We start from the raw sequence: 21,914 nt of genomic DNA, 5'->3' as shown, positions 1-21,914 counted from the left end.
ATTTGAATTTTGAACTTTGAGTTTTGAGTTTTGAATTTTGAAACCTGAATTTGATATTTTAATTTGGTTTTTGATTCTTAAGCTTTAAATTATGAGTTCTGAATTTTGAATTGTGAATTCTAAGCTTTGAATTTTGGATTACTAACAATGAATTTTGAAATTTGAGGTTTGAGTTTTAAGTTTTGAATTTCGAATTTTGTATTTGGAGTTTGAATAGATTCGGCAGATTTTTATTTTTTCATTTTGAACCCTCATTAACTTGATTTTGAAATTTTGAATTTTGATTTTGAAAAATTTGGACCTTGAGTTTCGAACTTTCAATTTCGAAAGTGAAATTTTGAACCATGAACTCTGAATTTTGGACTTTTAATTTGATATTTGAATTTGGAATTTTTAACTTTGAATCTTATATTTCGAAATTTGAATTTTGAAATTTAAAATTTTGAGCTATGAATTTTGAATTTTGAGTTTAGAGTTTAAAATTTGGAAGCAAGAATTTTGAATTTCAGAGTTTGAGTTTTGAATTTTATAGTTTGGAACTCTAAATTTTGAATTTTAGAGTTGGAGTTTGGAACTCTGACTTTTTGTATTTTGAATCTGCAGTTTGGTTTTTTGAGTTTTGAATTTGGAATGTTAAACATTGAACCTTAGTTTTTGAACTTAAACTTTTTCATTTTGAATCTTGTTTAATTTGATTTAGGAATTCTGAATTTCAAACTTTGAATCTTAAATTTCGAACTTTGAATTTTGAATTTCGAAACTGAAATTTTGAATTGTGAATTGCGAATTTTGAGAACTGAATTTCGGCTTTGTAAATGACTTTTAAATTTGGAATTTTAAATTTTAAGTCTTAAATTTCGAATTTTGAGCTTGAAATTTAAAAATTTGAATTCTTGGATTTTTTATTTGAATTTATTTAATGTTTGAATTTCGAATTATGAATGGAACTGGTACCTTAAAGTATTTAATTTGAATTTTGAATTTTGACCGCTGAATTTTGATTTCCAAATTCTGCATTTCGATTTTCGAATGTTGAATGTTGAATTTTGGATTTGAATATTGAATTATGGATTTTGAATATAGAAATTCGAATATTGAATTTTTTAACTTCCAATTATAAATTTAAACTGGAACTTAAATTTGGTTTGTCTATAAGAAAATTTTTTATAAAATTTGAATTTAAATTTGAATTTGAATTTGAATGCCCACAGTTTGAATCGCCGCCGCCTTCTCCGCTCTGCATCCCAACTTTTATCGGATAATTAACTGCAGGATATATTTAAGAAATGTTCGAGCAATTACTCTTTGTCAAATGCATTATTGCGCTGACATTTGTAATATTGAAATTTTCAATGCTACAGGTGCGTACAGTGAACCGCGACGAGCTGCCAGCCATCGTATCATAGCCAGCAGCAACAACAACAATAGAAACAACAAGATTGCAAGATTGAACGCAATGAAAAAAGCATAATTCGATAATTGTCAAAGTTGGGCGAGTAACTTAGCGAGCGAGCGACTAACCGAGCGCTGATTAATGCTAATTACGGCAAATGCCTGCCATTTATGCCCCACCGCACCGCACCGCACCGCACTTCATGCAGATCCACCACGCGCCTTACCTCAATCTAGAACTTCTTTGCACGCAATCGCTTTGTGCTGGCAGATTGCTTTGGTCGTGCGTGTGTGTTTGCCCGCACGCGTAATTAAGCGTTGCAAGCGTTTTAGTTGGCGTTCGCTGACAAATCAGTTGAAAGATTTAGTTGCTGATATTCGCTTTAATGCCATGCGTTTAGCGGTTGCAGTCACGCATGCGCCGCTACTCGTATTTGCGTTCTCATTCACAGAAAATGTAGTTTTGTCAGCCATTTAGTTTGGCTGTTTTTTTGTTTTTTGTTTTCGTCGTTTGTTTTGTTGTTTTGCGCGTTGCACTTGCCACGCTGGTGATCTTGTTTTTTTTTTTGTTCGCAATTCGACGAACGCATTTAAAAAATGTTTTCATGCTTCCAATTTTATTATTTTATTTTCAGTTAATTGTCTTAATTTTTGCTTTTATACTTAGCAGCTGGTTAAACAAGTCTGAGAAGTCTGAAAAGTAAATGCCAATGCCTTAGAAATATGTGGCTTAGGCCTAAATATGAGTTCATTACTCGTTTATTAAGTGTGTTAAACAGTCACTGCACAGTGGAGGCGTGCGCTCAGAATAATGGGCTATTTTTTGCTTGAAAGAATCATAACAGAAGTGTGGACATTTTATGAAAGCATGCAAATTAATTTAGCATTAAAACTGGGGCAGGTGAAAATTGTGCTTTTATGGGAAAGCAAACCTTAAGCGCTACTAGATTCTAAATAAATATTTTAGATAAAAAATTAAAATTTTTAATGTACATAAAAATAAAAAAAATTAATTTTAAATTTTAAAATTTCAATAATTTTTTTCCAAATTTTTATTTTTGTTAGATAGAAAATTCAAAAAGCTGTAAAAGGGTTTGGTAAAGGAAATATTAAATTGTTTCCTTTTTTTAGGGCTTAAATACGACTGTAGCTACTTATTTTTTAAGATATGTAAATACCAAAATAAAAGGAATATTTATCAATAAATATTGAAATTTTATAAATAATATATTAAAAAAAATTTTTTAAATCTTTTTATTTATTAAATTCCTAATATTTCATTTAATTCGAATTTTACATTAAATGTAAATTTTTGCTAAGTTTTTTGCAGTTCAGAATGCTTCTATACAAGAGTGTGGCACTAGACCAACAACAATGTTTTGTACGTTTGATTGTCATGGCAAAGTATTGGAAAAGTAGAGAACAAAAAGTTAATTCGCCTTGTTTCATTCTGTGCTGACAGCCACATGAACACAGCGAAAGAAAAAAAACAAATCAGCTGATTTACCAACACCACCTTTAATAGATTCGCCTTGGTTTTATGAAAATTGAAAAAAAATTTCCATCAAACTTTTTAATCAGAAATGGAAAAATAGGGTATGCAGTACAGGTTTGAAGTAATAGAAAATTCTAGCTGATTTTTTCATATTTTTTCCCTGAGTACATCTTTTCTTTGTGGCCCCATGTTCCACGCTACAGCTCTAGAAATTTATGGTGATGACATCTTTTCTTAGTCCAATTTCTCCGTTTTATGGAGAAAATGCGCAATTCTGCTCGGAAAAAAATTATCCAAAATCAACGGGAATTTGAGGCACTGCAAATGTCCGCTTTTTTTATTAGAATTTAAGAAGGCTCTCCTCCCTCATTACGCATATCAAATGTATTGTAGGAACTCTAATGGAAAAACATTGAAATATCGTAAATTCAATATCTTGACCATCGGTATAACTCAACTTTGTATAATTTTAAATGTGGTTAGCTGAAATATTATCTGGACCTTATATTTTTGGATCTTTGCACGTTGGCAACGGCGAATATCGCAGACGATGGAACGATGAGCTGTATGAGCTTTACGACGTCATAGACATACCGCAGCGAATAAAGATCCAGCGGCTACGTTGGCTGGGTCATGTCGTCCGAATGGATACAAACGCTCCGGCCCTGAAAGTATTCGATGCAGTACCAGCTGGTGGTAGCAGAGGAAGAGGAAGGCCTCCTCTGCGTTGGAAAGATCAGGTGGAGAAGAACTTGATTTCACTTGGTGTGTCCAACTACCGCCGGTTAGTCCGAAAAAGAAACGACTGGCGCGCTTTGTTAAACTCAGCCAAAATGAAGGTGATTACATCGGCAGTGAAGTCTTAGAATAAAAGCAAATAATGGATGTGTTTCAGGAGCCAATAATATGAATACTTATTTGGGTGTACAAATTAGTAAATGCGAGTTGTAACATCTCCGTTCTTAGAGAAAGGTCATAGGGAGAGGTAGAGTCTAAGTAACACAACGATGTGTCTGAATTATTGGTGAAGTAAAAAATGCTGAACACTTCTCGTTAGTTGGCTTTACTGAGCGACAATGCATAAGTATTTAGAGCATCGAGTCAGACTAAATAAAGATTTAACAGTTTTCGAAATTCAAAATTTCAAAAAGTGTATTTTTTTATTTTTAACTTTTTCCAAATCAAGAGGACACCTCAAACTTCAATTGAGCTGAATGCCCAGTTGCTAAAATCCATTGGCTTTGAGTAATGAGTTTTGGAGTAAAAAACCTGTTTCGCACTTTTTGTTTTTTGCAATATAAAAAATGTTCAACTATTTTTGTGCTATTGTTTGTACATGAAGTCACTCGCGCAAGTAATGGCGATCATTTTGAACCCAGAATCATTAAAATCCGTTCATTGTTGACTAAGTTATGAACAATAAAAAAAATTTTCTTATATAATTGAAAAAATCGATTTTGAGCCGAAAAACAAAATTGCCGATAACTCTTGAAAAAAAATTTTTTCGGGCAAAAAAAAAAAATACGTGTCTCATTGTTTTGACCAGAGAGCAACATATTTGAATTTACATCGAAATCGAAGAACATGTCCCAAATAGTCCGGTTGAATTGAAATGGAAAGCATCGGTGACATTTGGCATAAACATTTTTTTTTTTACTGAAGCCAATTGTGCATTACAGCGTTCTAAAATAAATGCAAAAAAAAGAGAAAATTTTATACATTCTACAGAACCACTACGCTTAAGGTGAAAAATTGGAGCGGGTGGCAAAAGAATTGTGTGGCTTATAGACCTCTTGCAGTATCAAATGGAAAGCAAATAATTGATTCACACTATTGTGTTCTGGCAATATAAATGTCGAAGTTGACTCAGATGCACTCAAACATGTTGAAAAAAGAGTAGAAATCTGGGAGACGATACAAACCGGGAATAAATGATTTACGGCCAAGAATTTTTGTTTTGTGTTTGGTGGGTTTGTAAAAGATTTAACTACTAATAGCAGCTCATTTAAACCAAACACTCAATGCGGTCCTCTATTATCACGAATTAAATAAATTGAAATGGCTGGTTTCAAATATCTTTAAAGGATGTCAGAAGCTTTGGATGGGCGCTTTTATCACAACCGCCGTACAGTTCAGGCGTGGCAACAAACGCTTATCATATTTGAAAAATTTCTTTAGTAATACAAACTGACCTCAAGAAAGGCTTTTGAAAACGAGGTATCCTAACTTTTATTTGCCAGTAGGAACAAGAATGTTTCTAATTGTAGAATTATAAGATTAGCTTAAAAATGGAAAAAAAGTACCGAATAAAACGGAGCATTTTAGTGCTATATCAGGCTGAAAGGATAGCCTGTAGCAGGCTTTAGGTTTCATTATCGAAATATAGCAAAAAAAACAAAAATGGTTCACACTTTTTGCTTTACCTAAATAGGCTGCTATTAATTGTAGTTATCTTAATGGTAGCCGTAGCAATAGTCGATTGGGTTGGTGTATGACTACCACTCGGGTTCAAAACCTTGAGACCTTTTTGAGACCTCCATCCACCCAGAGCAGTTGATATAATGGAGAAGATTGATGAGATTTAGGTTGGCGCACTGCCCCACACTGCGGAAGAAAGGAGCAACCAGTGACCTTAATCGTCTAGCTGCCAAGCCCGGACATTTACAAAGAAAGTGCTCAATAGTCTCCTTCTCTGAAAGGTTCCCACAGCTTTTGCAGTGGGGGTTAACTGATAAACCTAGCTATTTCGCGTCTGTGCTGATCATCCAATGGCAGCTACGAGTTTAGAAATTGAATGGCGAGGAGTCCCCAGGACTTTTTGGGGTGAAAAATATTTTTGTTGAGAACTGTTTTTAATCCACAAAGTTTTTAGTTGTGTGTTTTCAGGGAGAAAAATATTATGGTTGAGAATTATAATATTTTCCATCTACGATATTTCAGTAAAATTTCTGAGCCTCTAGTATGTTCAAGTCAAAGTGGTTTTCAGCCTTTTTGTGGTAATGGACGGGAGCAAAAGCTTATTCATTCAAAACTGAATTGCTCAATTCTTAGTACTGTATTTTTTAAGTTGAAATTTATTTTTCTCATCCCATTTTGCCATAGTTTAGCTGATTGCGTTCTTAATAACGAGATAGTAATCACTCAATAACAACGCCGGCATGTCTTAATGAATATGTGGATATTTTTTAATTTTTTAATTTTTATTTTTTTGCACCTACCAGGTTCTCTACTACTGTTGAATTTTATTTAATTGCCAATATTTTCCAACTTGTTTTACAGTGATTGAAATGGGGATGCGCAATTGAAAAGCGTGAGTAATTAATTTAAATCACGCGTCTGACCTTGCCAATGAGCGGCGATAAACATTTGTTGAGCTCGCATTTAGAATGGTTTAACAATTTATTTGAGAGGTCGAAAACTATAATTGGCTTGAAATAATATCTCAATATTTGGTTTTCTATTTTTGTATTCTATACCTGTGATTGTTAATATATGTACGTTTGTGTGTGAGTAATCAATTCAATTTATATGAATGAAATATTTATTTTTCACACTTACCAGCGCCATTGTGGCCACCACCAAGCCGAAACAGAAGGCAATCTGCGGCACCGATGGGGAATATGAAACATCGCCTGTGCAACTGCCAACACCGATGGCGACCAGGAAGAACGTGCCCAAGAACTCGCCAATCAGTGCACGCCAGAAGCGTTTACTATCTGTGATATCGTTGATACCGATGATTTTCGGAATATCTGCAATTTGAGAGAAAAGAAAAGAGAAATTTGACGTTAGCAGCTGAAGGTTGGAAGGCAGGACATGCATTTTTGAGGAAAAAACGAAGAAATGTGATTAATTCGTAAAAATGGTCATTACAAAATTAAAAGAAAAAATAGAAAAAATTACTATTATAAAATCAAAACAAAAAGAAATATTTAAAAAATTTTTATAAAATTAAAAGAAAAAAAAAATTGAAAAAATTACAAATATAAATTTAAAACAAATATAGAAAAAATTACTATTATAAAACTAAAAAAAGAAAAATTTATTATTATAGAATTAAAAGCAAAACTAGAAAAAATTACTGTTATAAAATTCCAAAAAAATTGCAAAAATTATTATTATAAAATAAAAGAAAAAAATAAAAAAAAATTACTATTATAAAATTTAAAAAAAAATATTTAAAAAATTATTGTTATAAAATTAAAAGAAAAAAAATTGAAAAAATTACAAATATAAATTTAAAACAAATATAGAAAAAATTACTATTATAAAACTAAAAAATCATATAACATAATGAGCTCTAGGCCAACACAACGGACCCAACTTGCGGTCTATGTGGCACTCCGATGCGGGGTCACCCTTAAACCAACCAGCCAACCAAAAGAAAATATAGAAAAAATTATAAAACTAAAATTAAAAAAAAAAGTTGAAAAAATTACAATTATAAAATTAAAAAAAAATTGCAAAAATTATTATTATATAATAAAATAAAAAATAGAAAAGTATTAAAATAAAAATAAAAAAAATGGAAAAAATTATTAAAATAAAATTTAAAAAAAAAATTGAAAAAATTTGTATTATAAAATTAAAAGAAAAAAATTGAAAAAATTATTGAAATAAAATTTAAAAAAATAGAAAAAATTACTATTATAAAATTAAAAAAAAAATTGAAGGAATTATTGTTATAAAATTATAAGGAAAATATAGAAAAAATTACTATTATAAAACTAAAAAGGAAAAATTGAAAAAATGACTATTATAAAACTAAAACAAGAAAAATTTATTATTATAAAATTAAAATAAAAAATGGGAAAAATTACTATTATAAAATTAAAAAACAATATTCAAAAAATTATTGTTATAAAATTAAAAGAAAAAATAGAAAAAATTATAAAACTAAAATAAAAAAAAAAAATTGAAAAAATTACTATTATAAAATTAAAAAAAAATTGAAAAAATTATTATTATAAAATTAAAAGAAAAAATGGAAAACATTACTATTATAAAACTAAAAAAAAAAAAAACGAAAAAATTATTATCATATAATAAAATAAAAAATAGAAAAGTATAAAAATAAAAATAAAAAAAATAGAAAAAATTATTAAAATAAAATTAAAAAAAAAAAAAATTGAAAAAATTTGTATTATAAAATTAAAAGAAAAAAATTGAAAAAATTATTGAAATAAAATTAAAAAAAATAGAAAAAATTACTATTATAAAATTAAAAAAAAAATTTAAAAAACTATTATTATAAAATTATAAGAAAAAAATTTAAAAAATTACCATTATAAAATTAAAAAAAAAAATTTTAATTATTGTTATAAAATTAAATAAAAAGTAGATATGTTATAAAAATTAAGACCATTCAAGCACCTGAAAAAGTTTTGCCTAAATGTATTGTATTTGTGCACTTCATGTAATTTTCGAGTATTAAACAAACAAAGCATTGGCATTGAAAGTTATCAATGACTTTTCATATTAATTTTCGCTTCATAACTTTAAAAGACATACAAATAAAAAAATAAAACAAAAAATAAAAAAGTACCACAAAGACTTCGTTTCTTAAAAAGTACATAAAAAATATAAAACTCCAATAAGATTAATAAAAGCATTTTTATGTTTTGGCTTTCAAAAGTTCATTATCTAAGCTGCAAATCAATAAACAAAGCCACAATTTTGATTCTTAGCAGTGAGTGAGTGAGTGGCAATCAAGAGATAGCCACATTGACTAGCGTCATTCATGCTCATATACATATATGCATACATACAAAAATACAACTTCCTAATGAATGACTGGAACGTCACACGTTTTTTTTAGTTTTTATTTATGTTAACAACCGTGGGGAGTGAGTGATTTGTGGATTGACAAGCGTGATATTGGCGCTGATAAATCATATACACTTGCCCGTATACCTATGTATGTGTGTATGTATTTCAGAAAGCCGGTTTATAGTTTTGCTATCACTACTTTGCTTTTTACTGCTTTTCATGTTTGATGAGTTTTGTTTTTCTTTACTAAAATAAAAATGTTCGCCAAATTTATTCACACGTGATTCCAAATATTCAAAGCTGTGGTATAAAAGCTGCACTTAATTAAATGAAGTTGCAAAAATCATATTTTATTTAGGTAATATTGAAATTATATAACTATTTTTTGTTCTATTTTTAATTATTTTTATTAAAAAAAATGTTAACTTTTTAAATACAAAATAAGAAAACCTGATGTTTTTGATTACATATTTGTGAAAAAACCAAGAGCGTCAAGTAGCTAAGACAATTAAATATTATATATCACAACATAATCCAATTTGCACTCGATGTACAGAGCCCTACGTTGGCATCTATGTCGCACCGCTTTTCCGCTCTCAGTAAATTTGAGGGATTCGCTGTATGTGTGACATCGCCCTGATGTAACTTATTTGTGTATTGTTTGTGTAATTTCTTCTTATTCTTGCATGCTTGTTCCCTTTTCCAATTTCTCTCAGGCATTTGCACCAGTATAACGGCACGCAAAAACTATTCTCGAAAATCCTCTCTCTTGTATTCTAGCATTGTTGCATTTTAAAGAGTTACTCATACGCTACGGTAGCCTAGAGCACTACTCTATTTACTCTATATGTAAATTAGCATAAGTTGCTATGCGTGAGATCAGTCTACCTATACAGCGTCATACCAAATAAGATTTTTTAGTTTTAGTTGTGACAGATGGCTCGCGGAAAGAAATGCGCTGAGGGCGCAGATTGGCGACATCGCGCCGAGCAACATAATCAGCAAAATGCTCGAACGCAGGCACAGCTGGAACGCGGTAAAGAAATACATCGACACAGAGCAAAAAAGCGAAGCCTCATAGATAGAGATACAAGAAGGCGAGCCTATAGCATGAAAATTGGCTACAAATATGGTGGACTCAGACTTGGGTGAATAGAATTGGTCCTTTATGGATGATGTTCTGGGCCCTCCCGAAGTAATATACAAAGTAGTCCTGGGTAGGGTGTCTCCCCAGAAGGAGAGGAGGGATCGTTTTAGTGGCCACACCACACGACGCAGTAGACGACGGTCGCTGTAAGTACGAAGGCATTTTGAACCCTACCTCACCCACCAAAACCAAAAAAAATGTTAAATAAGTAAGAGCACGCAATTTTTCACTTGGTTTCCTTCTCAGTTTCACTGAGCTCGATAAATACTTCTAACAAAAAAAGACACTACTTCCTGATTCCTACCTAAAGATGTTGGTAAATGCCATTTGGAAGCATCGAGTCGATTTTAGTCATTTAACTGACACCGGTAAAGAGTTCCACAGTCTGCTGGCACTAACAAAGATCAATCCAGAGGCTGCTAATGTTTTGAATTTTGCGTTCCACGAAACTAAACAAAGTTCATTTACATTCTTCATTAAAAAAAAAAAAAAAAATGAAAAGTCGCTTGACAGACAATTGAAGGTTTCTATCGAAATATTTAGGGAAGATAACCTGATCTTGAAAAAACAAAACTCAGATCCATAATCTACGGCTAAAACATAAGTTTTCGTATTCCAGCGTTTTCTTGTGTCACTTCAGAACTACAAGGACAGAAATGGGTAAACCCGCTGGGGCAAACACTACAATAAACTGTTGAACGAGGAAAATGACCATAAACCTATTGAATTAGGTAGCCAAGTCTTAGGGCCAATTGGGGAAATTGAGATGTGATAACGCAGGACAGAGAAACGTGGCGTATGAGGAAAAGAACATGATGGAAAGAATAATGAGATGGCGCTTATCATGGTACCGTTACTTTGCGCTCAACGAATTTGACAATGAGTTCCGTCGTTTTAGTACCAGTATGGCCAGATTACCGTTTTCGTAACTTGATCTAGTTTTCAATGATAAGATGAGTTGAGAGAAGAACATTTAATATTCTTGCAATAACTTAAAAGGAGTAAAAAATATCAAAATATCAAACTTTATAAGATCAACAAATTTGCAGTAGCACTAAAATCTTCTCAGAGTGAACTTTTTTACGCTTTTTTTGTTCAATAATACAGAGTTTTTTTAACTTAAAATTTCGGTAGCTTTGAATAAAAAGAAAAGAAACAAACACGAAACCTAAAAATTTTCGCATTTTGGGTATAAAAAAACACTATATTTATTGTGAAGAGCAAATGGTTGGCAATACAACTTGGCAAAAGTGACGTCACACACTCTCTGATGGGTGCATTCTTGTTTCTATCATTCTTGGGACAAGAAGGGCCAAAACCAAAGAGGGGCAAGTCCAAGAGAGAGAAAAGGATTTCAGAACTTGATATTTTATACGTCTATTTTCATCACTTCTTTACTATTTTCTGCAGGCAATAAAAACAATAAAATCAAGATAAATAACCCACAAACTCAAAAAAATAACCCACATTATGGGTTCTCACCCTATTCCGTCATCAATCTGGAGATCCCAGCTATTTTTTTTCTTATTGCATGTTTCGCTCTCCGCTCTGCGCTTATTCGTAGCTTTCGCTATCATCGCTTTATTCAGCGTCATTGCTGAGGGCACAGCTTTAAGTACAACATACCCTATGATCGAAAAGTACCGGGTTGACTGTTTTCTTCGATTGCCAAGGCATAATGCACCATGAGTATTTACCATCGGGTCAGACAGTCAATGAAGAATATTATTGTATTTATTCATTTTGAAGCGTTTGACAGATGCTGTACGTAGCAAATGGCCCGAAATGTGAAAATATTTAATTAACTTTAGTTGCGAGCTTCCAAGTTTTTATTTTGTTTACTGCAGCCAGCGTCTTTTGATATTTCCTATAATTTTTTATGTTTTTTTGTTTTTTAATTTAAATTACTTTCGAGATTTCTAATTCTGCAAGCTTAGTTTTAGCTTTGTTTGGTTATCTAAAAATGTTATTCTTTTTCGCAGTCTGACATAAAAGTCACTAAAAAACATGCTTCAAGCAATCAAAATTGTTAAGTGGAATATTTCGTCACATTTTCCATGGACCCACTCATCAAAAAATAAATAACTTATCTGACGTATAGTATTTCAACTTTTTTTTAACAGCACTAACTACACTTATCAGACACAAATTATCTTGGATTAAACACAACCATAATCATAAATCACGTAAATAATATGGAAGCATATTTATTGCCCTTTTTAATAGTACAGCAAGCAAATAAGATAGTGAATATGTATGTAAATATATACGTCTGCTGAAGCTGTTAACATTCCAAAATTTTATTGCGCCATTAAAAACAATTCTTAAGATACAAAAAGAGAAGCATTTTCGTACACAAATTTGTTAAGTTGTTAAGATAAAGCACTGTAGGTATTTCGATAAGAACGCCATAATGATAGGAGAAGGAATCTGGGCCAAGAAACGCGGAACATTTTACCGATTTTCTGCAATGATTTATGACTTTATATGCCCATATAAACATAAGTTTGTACAAATCTGCGCATGCTTGCACAATTTTAAAAATGATGTGCTAATGAAAGTGCTTCAGAGTTCATGAACATAAAGGCCTGGAATGAATGTGCGTATCTCGACCTGACTTACTTGGGATAGAAAGTCAATAGGGAATCACAATTTTTTTGAATATTTCGTAAGTGAGATCATCAGGTTGCATGGACTACATGACTCCGTACTTTAATTGGGAGAGAAGTTTTCGCTCTACGATTGAAGAAGAGGAATGGCACAAAGGCATGAAGCCTGGCCATAGAACTTTTCACATCTATACAAACGGCTCTAAAACTTTAGACGGAGTGGGAGCGGGTATTTACTACTCAAAACTAAGGATAACGCAGCCTATCAAGCTGTCAGACCACAGCAGTATTTTCCACGCGGAAGTTTTTGCTATGGGGAAAGCCACGGAGCTAGCCTACACTAGAACAAGAAAGAACTCAACAGTTAAGATATACGTGGACAGTCAAGCAGCAACAAAAGCAATAAGCTCATATTGTATTAAGTCCAAAAATGTTCGACGGAGCAGGGAGGACATAGAAAGGCTAGCCGCAAACAGTAGGCTGCATATCTGTTGGGTACCTGGTCACAAAGGCATTATGGGAAACGAAATAGTAGATGAGATAGCAAAAAGTGCTGTTAGACTACCTTTTGAGCAAGAGAACAACATACCAAAACCGCTAAATACAGTATACAACGAAATATACGACTACACGAATAAGCGAATGGATGCTAGGAGGACTAATCTGACCACATGCAAAACAGCAAAACTTATGTGTAGAACTAACGACAAAAAACTGACTCAATTCATACTTACGCTCTCGCGAAAGGACTGCAGAACTACCTGATATTATAGGTATGCTAACAGGTCATAATATATTGGCTGCACATGCGTACAAGATAGGGATTGCTAACACGGACAAATGCAGGAAATGCAGACAGGATGTTAAGGAAACTTTAGAACATTTTCTGTGCATTTGTCCGGAATTATTAAAAACACAACTAAAAACACCGAAATGAAGAAAAAGGTGTTTTCTAGTAGCGGTCACCCCTCGGGGGACAATGCCAAATCTCCGAGTGTTTACACTCCATTTAGTTTTCCATTTTCTATTTTTAATTTTTAAAATTTTTTTTTTAATTTTTCATAAAAAAGGCGTTTAAAAACTAAATTTCATTTTAATGGTTTCTTATTTAATTTTTTTGAGTTGAAAAGTTTATTTCTATTAATTTTTAAAATATTGTTTACTTACAAAATTGTTTATTAAATTCCTTTCAAAGTTTTCACTTCATTTAGTCTTCCCTTTTCAATAAAATTTAATTTTAAACAAATTTTTTCCAAACGTTTTTTCTTCATTGTTTTAATTATATTAACTCAAAAATATATTCTTAATTCTTTTTTTGTCTTTATTTTTAAATATTTTTTAATTAATTATTAAAACCATTTTTCATAAAACAAATAATTAATTTTTTTAAATTTTTTAACAAAGACCATTCAGTGTTCCATTTTCAATTAAAAATTTTGTTCAACAAATTGTTTTTCATTACTTTCAAATTACTTCTCTTCAAAGGCTTAAGTCAATTTAAACTTCCATTTTCAATAAAAAGTAAAAAAAAAAAATTTTTTTTACATTGAAGATTTTTTGATTCATTTTTTTTATTTCTCTTCAAAAGCTGAATTCTATTAAAATATTTTTTTTAAACAATTCTTTTTTATTAGATTTGGAAAGTATTTTTTATAATTAATTTTCCTTAATGTTTAAACAAACTCTAAATTCCATTCAATACTCCATTTTGAATTAAAAGTTCTGTTACAAGAATTTTTTTTACTATTCTCCAAAGTCTCTAAAGTCCATTAAAACTTCTATTTTCAATAGCAAATTAAAATTGTTTTTTTTTAGATTGTTGAAATTAAAAAAAGGTTGTTCAGATTAGATTTTTTGATTAATTTTTTTTTTTCAAAAGCGAAATTCCATTAAATATTTTTTAATTAATTATTAAAACAATTCTTTTTTATTAATTTTGGAAAATATTTTTTTTCATACTTTTTTTTTAATTTTTTATATTAACAAACTCTAAATTCCATTCAATTTTCCATTTTCAAATGAAAATGTTTGAAAAAATTTTTTTTTTCATTAACTTTTTTACTTCTCTTCAAAGACTAAAGTCCATTAAAACTTCTATTTTCAATAAAAAAAAAAAAATTAAATTGTTGAAATTAAAAAAAGGTTTCTTAGATTAGATTTTTTGAATAATTTTTTTTATTTTTTTTCAAAAGCTAAATTCCATTAAAATATTTTTAAATTAATTATTAAAACAATTCCTTTTTATTAATTTTGGAAAATATTTTTTTTCGTAATTATTTTTTTTTATTTTTTAACAAATTCTAAATTCCATTCGATGTTCCATTAGCAATTTTAAATTTTGTTAAAAAAAGTTAATTTTTCAGTAATTTTTTTATTCTCTTTAAATACCAAAGCCCATTAAAACTTCTATTTTCAATAAAAAATGAAAAAAAAAAAATTTTAATTGTTGAAATTAAACAAAGGCTTTTTCGATTGGATTTTTTGATTAATTTTTTTTATTTTTTTTTTTTCAAAAGCCAAATTCCATTAAAATATTTTTTAATTAATTATTAAAACAATTCTTTTTTATTAATTTTGGAAAATATTTTTTCATAATTAATTTATTTTTAATTTTTTAACAAACTCTAAATTCCATCCAATGTTCCATTTTCAATAAAAAATTTTGTTAAAAAAATTTTTTTCTCAGTAATTTTTTTTACTTCTCTTCAAAGGCTTAAGTCCATTAAAACTTCCATTTTCAATAAAAAATTGAAAAAAAAACTTTTTAAATTGTAGAAATTAAGAAAAAGTGTTTTTAACTATTAAAAAAATTAATTAAGAAGATTTTTAATTTTTTTTTTTTTGTAAGATTTTTAATTAGAATTTTTAGTTCTCTTCAGAAGCTAAACTCTATTAAAACTCCCGTAAACAATTTTTTAAACATTTTTTTTTGAATTGTTGGAATTAAAAAGTCTTTATAATTAATAAAAAATTCTTCGTAACTCATTTTGGTTTCAATTTATTGCTTTCATGAGGAATGTTCCTATAATAAAACTTATAATATTTTATTTTCTAGTTTTTTATTTCTTAAGTTTTCACTCTGCAACTGAACATGCTAAATTCGCATATGAACTATGTTGCCCAAAAAATATCTCACTTGTATTGGTTAAGGAAAAAATATTAGAGAAGCAAGAAGTCTTTTGTAACCGCTATGACAGTTATATTTAAATATTTAGACAAGGCGGCCATTTGCCGATATTTTGTTCCATACGTAATTGAGCCATACCAATATTATCATAATAAAGAAAAATGACAATAATTTCCTAAAAAAATTGTATTTTATTCAAAATCAAAACTGGCCCTTGAAACTTAACCACTCTTTTTAATACTTGAACTTTTTCATGTAACTGGTTATGACAGTCATAAATTCACTAAACATAGAATTTTAGTCTCACTTGCCTTAGAATAATTTCTTATCACTTTTGGCATACAAAAAAAAAAAGAAACAAAAAGAACACGAAATCAACAAAATTATTCAACTTCAAATTACCCTCGGAGGTGATGTCCCTTGTGAATGTCATTTCTGTATTTTCGTGAAAGGTTTTCTTCTCACGCTGCTCGTAGGAGATTTGCACTTGTGTTGTGGTGTCTACCGGAGGAGATTTCTGTACTGCCGACGCCATGCAACTAAATACTGCACGATCGCTTAGCTACGCAGTTGAGCAGCCGCTTTGCATACGAATTAAACGCTTCACTCTTAGATATTCGACTGTGGGCAATTTGACCGGCGAGTGAGATGTTAAAAAATGTATTTGAGTTAATGTGATAATAACGCCACCGACACTAACGTTAAACTGCCAACTGCACACCTTTCGTGAGTGATACAGCTTTTCTACACAATTCGAAATGGGTTTTTTCTTTCGTTGGAATACAAAATTTCACGCCGTGATGCTGCGTTAATTGCTTTTGCTTTTATTTTTGTTATTTAAATTATTCTCCGAAATTATTCTACGCGTATCTCCAAAAGTAACAGCACCAATCGACAATACACGAATGTTACGCCAATAAAAGCAATGACAAAATCCACTAGAATATTACCGGCTTTTTTTTTATTGTTAATTAATTGCAATAATTGTCGATTAAATGACAAAAATAAATAACAAAAGCGAATAATTGCTAATTTATATGTAACGCAAAGTAATGCGAAATATTTCACGCTAATCGCTTACAGTCTATTTTTCGACAATTGTTTTAATGTATCTATTTTTTTTGTTCAAACTGTTGTGCTGCGCGATCGGTAGCGGCAGGTGCGCTTGGTTGACAGTCGAGTTTCGAACTGAAGCGTACGGCCAAAGTGCGATAGCTTTTTTTCTTCGTTTTGAAATGGGGGTGGCTCCATTCAGCTGTTGAATTTCGCTGCTGCTACTAAAGTATTTGCGTTAGGGCAGTGCTGTAGGAGCCTTGACTACTCACTGAGTCGTATGTTGAGGGCACACCTGAGTTGCTGACGTAGTCACCAAGTGCTGATAAGGCCAACAACAAGCAGTGTTATAAGCAAAAATCTGTGAGCACAACAAAATATCTACGCGTACTTTAGAAGTTGTGGCAAAAGATGGGCATGAACAAGCAGTGATTGCATGATACGCGTACTCAGCAGTAATAGCGATGGGATGGCCGCCTAAGGGCGCACTCAATTAATGGGTGTATGACAAGTGCCAGAGGGTGGTGCGGAGGGTGGTGTGGAGGTTGACAAAGTGAACGAGCGGCACTCCATTAGGCAATGCCGCTGTCTTATCAATCTTCACTGCTGCTATTCACTTGACGCCGAGTGGTTGACATGAATTTATTGAAGCACGCAAATATTTATAACTTCCCGAATGTGTTGCTTATTTAGAGGTACAAGTGCGCTTACATATGTAATATATACGAGTATATAAAAATGGTACAATCAGGATCTCCAAAAAAGATAGAAAAGACAAGTCAAAGGAAGTTATCATAAAATTTGATTGAGAAAATTTTGCGAATAGATAAAGCGAAAAGCGCATGGGAGGAAGTAATAAATTAATTATAACGTAATTTCTGATAAAACAAAAAAAAATACTAATCAATTACTACCGCTGCAACATATTATTTTTTATCACATTTTTTGGTGTTTACCGAACAAACTCTCTGATAATTTTGTCATTACTCGTAATATGCCAATAGCTACCATCAGATATGAAATAGGCGCCAGACTAATAGTGATTATGTAGTGTTCATAGTATTTGCGGGCTTCCGTTTTTTCCGTGTTGCGCGTACTTAGCTACTACGAGTTGTATGGAACTGAGATTCATTACTGTTACATATAAAGATAAGCAATGATTGCAGTCTAATGATAAATTGGTGGGTGGGTAGTTGAGCAGGAGAACGCGCATCGCGTCTTATGACTTGGCGTTTACTGACAAGTTTTCTAATCACGTCACACATTAAGCAATGACTTAAGTTTTCGTTAGCTCTACGAAACCTGATGTAAACACCAGCAAGCAGACTATGCAACCATAGCTAAAACATTATTTTGTTTACAACATTTTAATTGTAATAATAATTTGAAATTAACTAATATTTGTGAAAATGAATTAATGTGATGATGGCATGATCAGTTGTGCAATTGGTAGAGGCTGTAAAAGGACACCCTTCCCTTTGGTAATAGCAAAGAAATTGATTGTGTGAAAAATGAGGCAGTACAAAGTGGCGCAAAATTAGTCACTCTGTGGGAAAATGTATAGTGCTTGAAAATTGCAATGCACGCCAATCATATTTGACACTTGTGAACTAGAAAGCCACACTGTACAAACAGACCAGCATTGAAGCGCGTAAAGGTCAAATTAAGATTTCCATCACTCAAACTATTAGGTGCGCAACTAAGTTCTCGCTGTTTGTCAGTAGATGCCGCCAGCAGTGTGTGCTAATCGATTCTAACATAACGTAAACGACATAAACTAAGCTTAGACGTATGGTAAGCAAGCATTAGTGATTTTGTTTTGATATCCTCTACTTTTGGGTTTGGGAAAATGTCTGATTTTGGGCCGAATAATCGTCATTTGCGGGAAGAGTTTATTTCCCTCTTTCATTCGAAAAAAGCGGTGGCTGAAGCGCATCGAGAGCTACAAAAAGTTTATGGAGACGCTGGTTTAAGTGAAACAAAATGCCGAGATTGGTTCCGTCGCTTCAAAGACGGTGATTTAAATGTTGACGACCGTCCGCGTGAAGGAAGGCCAAAAACCTTCGAAGGAGACGCTGAATTGGAGGCATTGCTCAATGAGGACCCGTGTCAAACGCAAGAAGAGCTTGCTTCAGTATTAGGAGTTGCCCGTCAGCCAACCGATTGCATGCTTTGGGAATGATTCACGAACAGGGGACTTGGGTTCCTTATGAATTAAAACCAAGGGATGTTGAACGTCGTTTTTTCGCCTGTGAACAACTGCTACAGTGGCAAAAAAGGAAAGGAGGAAGGGTTTTTTTCATCGCATCGTGACGGGTGACGAAAAATGGATTCATTACAGCAATCAAAAGAAAAGAAAGTCATGGAGACTGCCCGGTCATGCTTTTAATCGGACCAACTGCAAAACAGCAAAAATCATGTGTAGAACTAACGACAAAAAACTGACTCAATTCGTACTTACGCTCTCGCGAAAGGACTGCAGAACTACCTGATATTATAGGTATGCTAACAGGTCATAATCTATTGGCTGCAGATGCGTACAAGATAGGGATTGCTAACACGGACAGATGCAGGAAATGCAGAGAGGATGTTGAGGAAACTTTAGAACATTTTCTATGTGTTTGTCCAGTATTGTTAAAAACGCGTTTAAAATGCCTGGCAGCCCCATTGTTTGAGGGTATGGAGAACGTGCCAAAAGCGGATCTCCCAGCTCTGCGTAGATTCGCCAAAAGCGCTAACATCCTACATGATGTCTACTTTCAGTATTCATAGATTTCGGTATACATCTGGTATCACTAGGGACCAAAAGGTGTATGCGTGGCTTATTGCCAATCAGGCTAGCCTAACCTAACCTATTATTAGGCCTCTTCTATTCGCCACTTCTCAGCTCGCTATCTCTTTGCCCAACTTGCTTAACGAAAAATTTGCATGTGTAAGTAACAACAAAGTTATCGAGCAAGATTTGGTGCAGGGAAGGATGGTTATGCCTCATTAAAATGCTTTAACTCATTATTTAAAAAAAAAATGTAAGGCAGCTCAATTCCGGCGTTGCCAAGATATGTTCATTTATACCAGCTGCTCCATTTGTTCGCCACTTGCTAACGCTTGGCGAAAAGAAGAGACCTATTATTATATTCTTTTTGCCGTTACCCACGGACAACATACATATACTTTCTTTTAAAAAACAATGACAATGAATTTTTATCGCTTTTTGAGTGGTCTAAGAATTTTCAAGATAGCCAAAAAGGCGGTGAAGATGACTCACACCCAGCGCGCCCTTCGATGTCAGGCATTGATGATAATATGAAAAAAAAAAATGATAATCTGATTCCAGTTGACTGTCTGTTAAATAGTTTTGAGGATTCAGTTATTAGTCAATTACAGAGCGCGAAAAAAATGTAGCTCCTCAACAGAACCGAGTTTTCACTATTTTTATTTTTTTTCTATTAGACTTTTCATTTTTTTTTTATAAAAGCATAGCCTATTTGTTAAATAAAAACCATATGAATAAAAATTTCTAACTTTATAAAAAAATAGAAGAATTAATTTTATCCCCCGATAAGAAAAAAAATGTCGTCATGTAAAGAAAATGGAAAGAAGAGGAAAAAATTGGAAAAAAACAACGAGTCTGAGTAGCAACTTTAAACTTGCACTCGAATATATTAATATTTAATGGAATATTAAACTGCATACAAAAATTAAAAAAGGAAATGTCGCAAAAAATTTTCCAAAAAATTTTTTTTCAATATATTTTATCCTAAAAAATTAAAAAAAAAATAATTATAAAAATGTTAAAAAGAATCGAAGACATTTTAGTAGAAAAACACCTATTCCAAAATTTTCAACATTAAATAATTCCCAAAATTTTAAAACTTTTTTCCTAAACATTTTTTTTTTTAAATATATTTTATCCTAAAAAATTATAAAAATGTTAAAAAGAACCAAAGAAATTTGATTTGAAAAACCTCCATACCAAAATTTTCAACATAAAACAAATCTCAAAATTTAAAAATTTTTTTCCTAAAATATTTTTTTGTAAATATATTTTATCCAAAAAATTATAAAAATTCTAAAAAGAATCGAAGACATTTGATTTGAAACACCTCCATAACAAAATTTTCAGCATTGAATAAATCTCTGAATTATTAAATTTTTTTTTGAATTTTTTTTCAATTTTACGGCTTACTTTTTATTAGACTCAGCTAACAATTAAACAAATTTTCCGAACAATTGACGACAAAATCTTAAAAAAAAAAGTAATTAGAAATGTAAAAACGAACCAAAGGAATTTGGCTTGAAAAACCTCTATACCAAAATTGTAAAATACAATCTTTGAAAATATTTTGGTTTGCGAACGAAAGGAGTTTTTTGTCCTTATTTAGACTCATTTCAAGGAAGATTGAAGAAAAAAGGTTACAATGAAATTTATGGTCAAATATGAAATGATTCGGTGGAATGCACGCAAAGCATGAATAAGAGATTTTTGAGTGCTGTTGACATACTGGATTGCATACTATACAAAAGCAACCAGTTTTTCGACGAAGCTTCGACGCCTCCTTGTAGGCAAAGACGACAATCGCTCTTCGCTGAGAGTGTATCGACTCCGGTTGGTTGATTGCCTACAAATAACGGCTGGATTATTCATATGAGTTTCGATGTTTGCAAGGGCCAATGTGTTCGATAAAGTTGTCAAACAATTTCGTCTCGCATTACTTTTTCTGAGCCCATCAACTTCCTTCCTTTCCGGCCCATACCTGGGTGCCTAACCGAAGGTTTTAAATAATGTGTCCAATGGAGAGTTAGGAGCATAGAATAAGGGCGTAAATGGTAATGAGAAATTCACACAAATTCGTTGTTCTTGAAATATTGTAGGCTACACATGTCAAAAAACCGAAAAAATATATAATATATAATGACTTCCCTTTCCAAATATGTATGAGTTTTATTTGAATTAAGAAAGTAAACTTGAACTTGAAAGACCCTGCATATATCTTTCCTTTACCTCGTGCGTAATGGAATTGTCTTGTGATATCTGTAAAAAAGATAGCAAAATATTGCAAAGAAGGTGATAGAATTGAACCTACTTAACGAAAAAGGTCAGTCACTCCGAAGATTAAGCGGCTGTTTGGCGCTCGGTCTGGGATACGCTAAAATCCCAAAAAGGTACAGAAGAAAAAATTGCAAGCATAGTCACTTTAAAGCGCGTCTGCAAGAAACTAACCAAATTTTGAATAAATAAAAATTTGAGTAAATGAAAAAATTGTATACACATAATAAATTACACCTTTCAATTGCTTCTTCCAACTGCGCATTGTTGTTTGC

At 31.7% G+C, this 21,914-nt stretch overlaps 1 protein-coding gene across 3 annotated transcripts in view; it reads right to left on the bottom strand.

Annotated features, from left to right (window-relative positions):
* LOC129243916 (aquaporin) overlaps positions 1-21,914 on the bottom strand; it is a 117,750-nt gene that overhangs the window by 34,521 nt on the left and 61,315 nt on the right. For 2 of the 3 annotated variants that reach the window (XM_054881366.1, XM_054881367.1), the window contains one exon: positions 6,446-6,639. In XM_054881366.1, the coding sequence (XP_054737341.1) occupies positions 6,446-6,639 (194 nt within the window). Of the gene's footprint in view, positions 1-6,445; positions 6,640-15,941; positions 16,726-21,914 lie in introns of those variants that run through there. The other variant, XM_054881365.1, reaches the window with a different exon arrangement.

Source organism: Anastrepha obliqua, chromosome 4 (assembly GCF_027943255.1).
Source record: "Anastrepha obliqua isolate idAnaObli1 chromosome 4, idAnaObli1_1.0, whole genome shotgun sequence".
Taxonomy (NCBI): domain Eukaryota; kingdom Metazoa; phylum Arthropoda; class Insecta; order Diptera; family Tephritidae; genus Anastrepha; species Anastrepha obliqua.
This window is presented reverse-complemented; position numbering and strand designations above follow the sequence as displayed.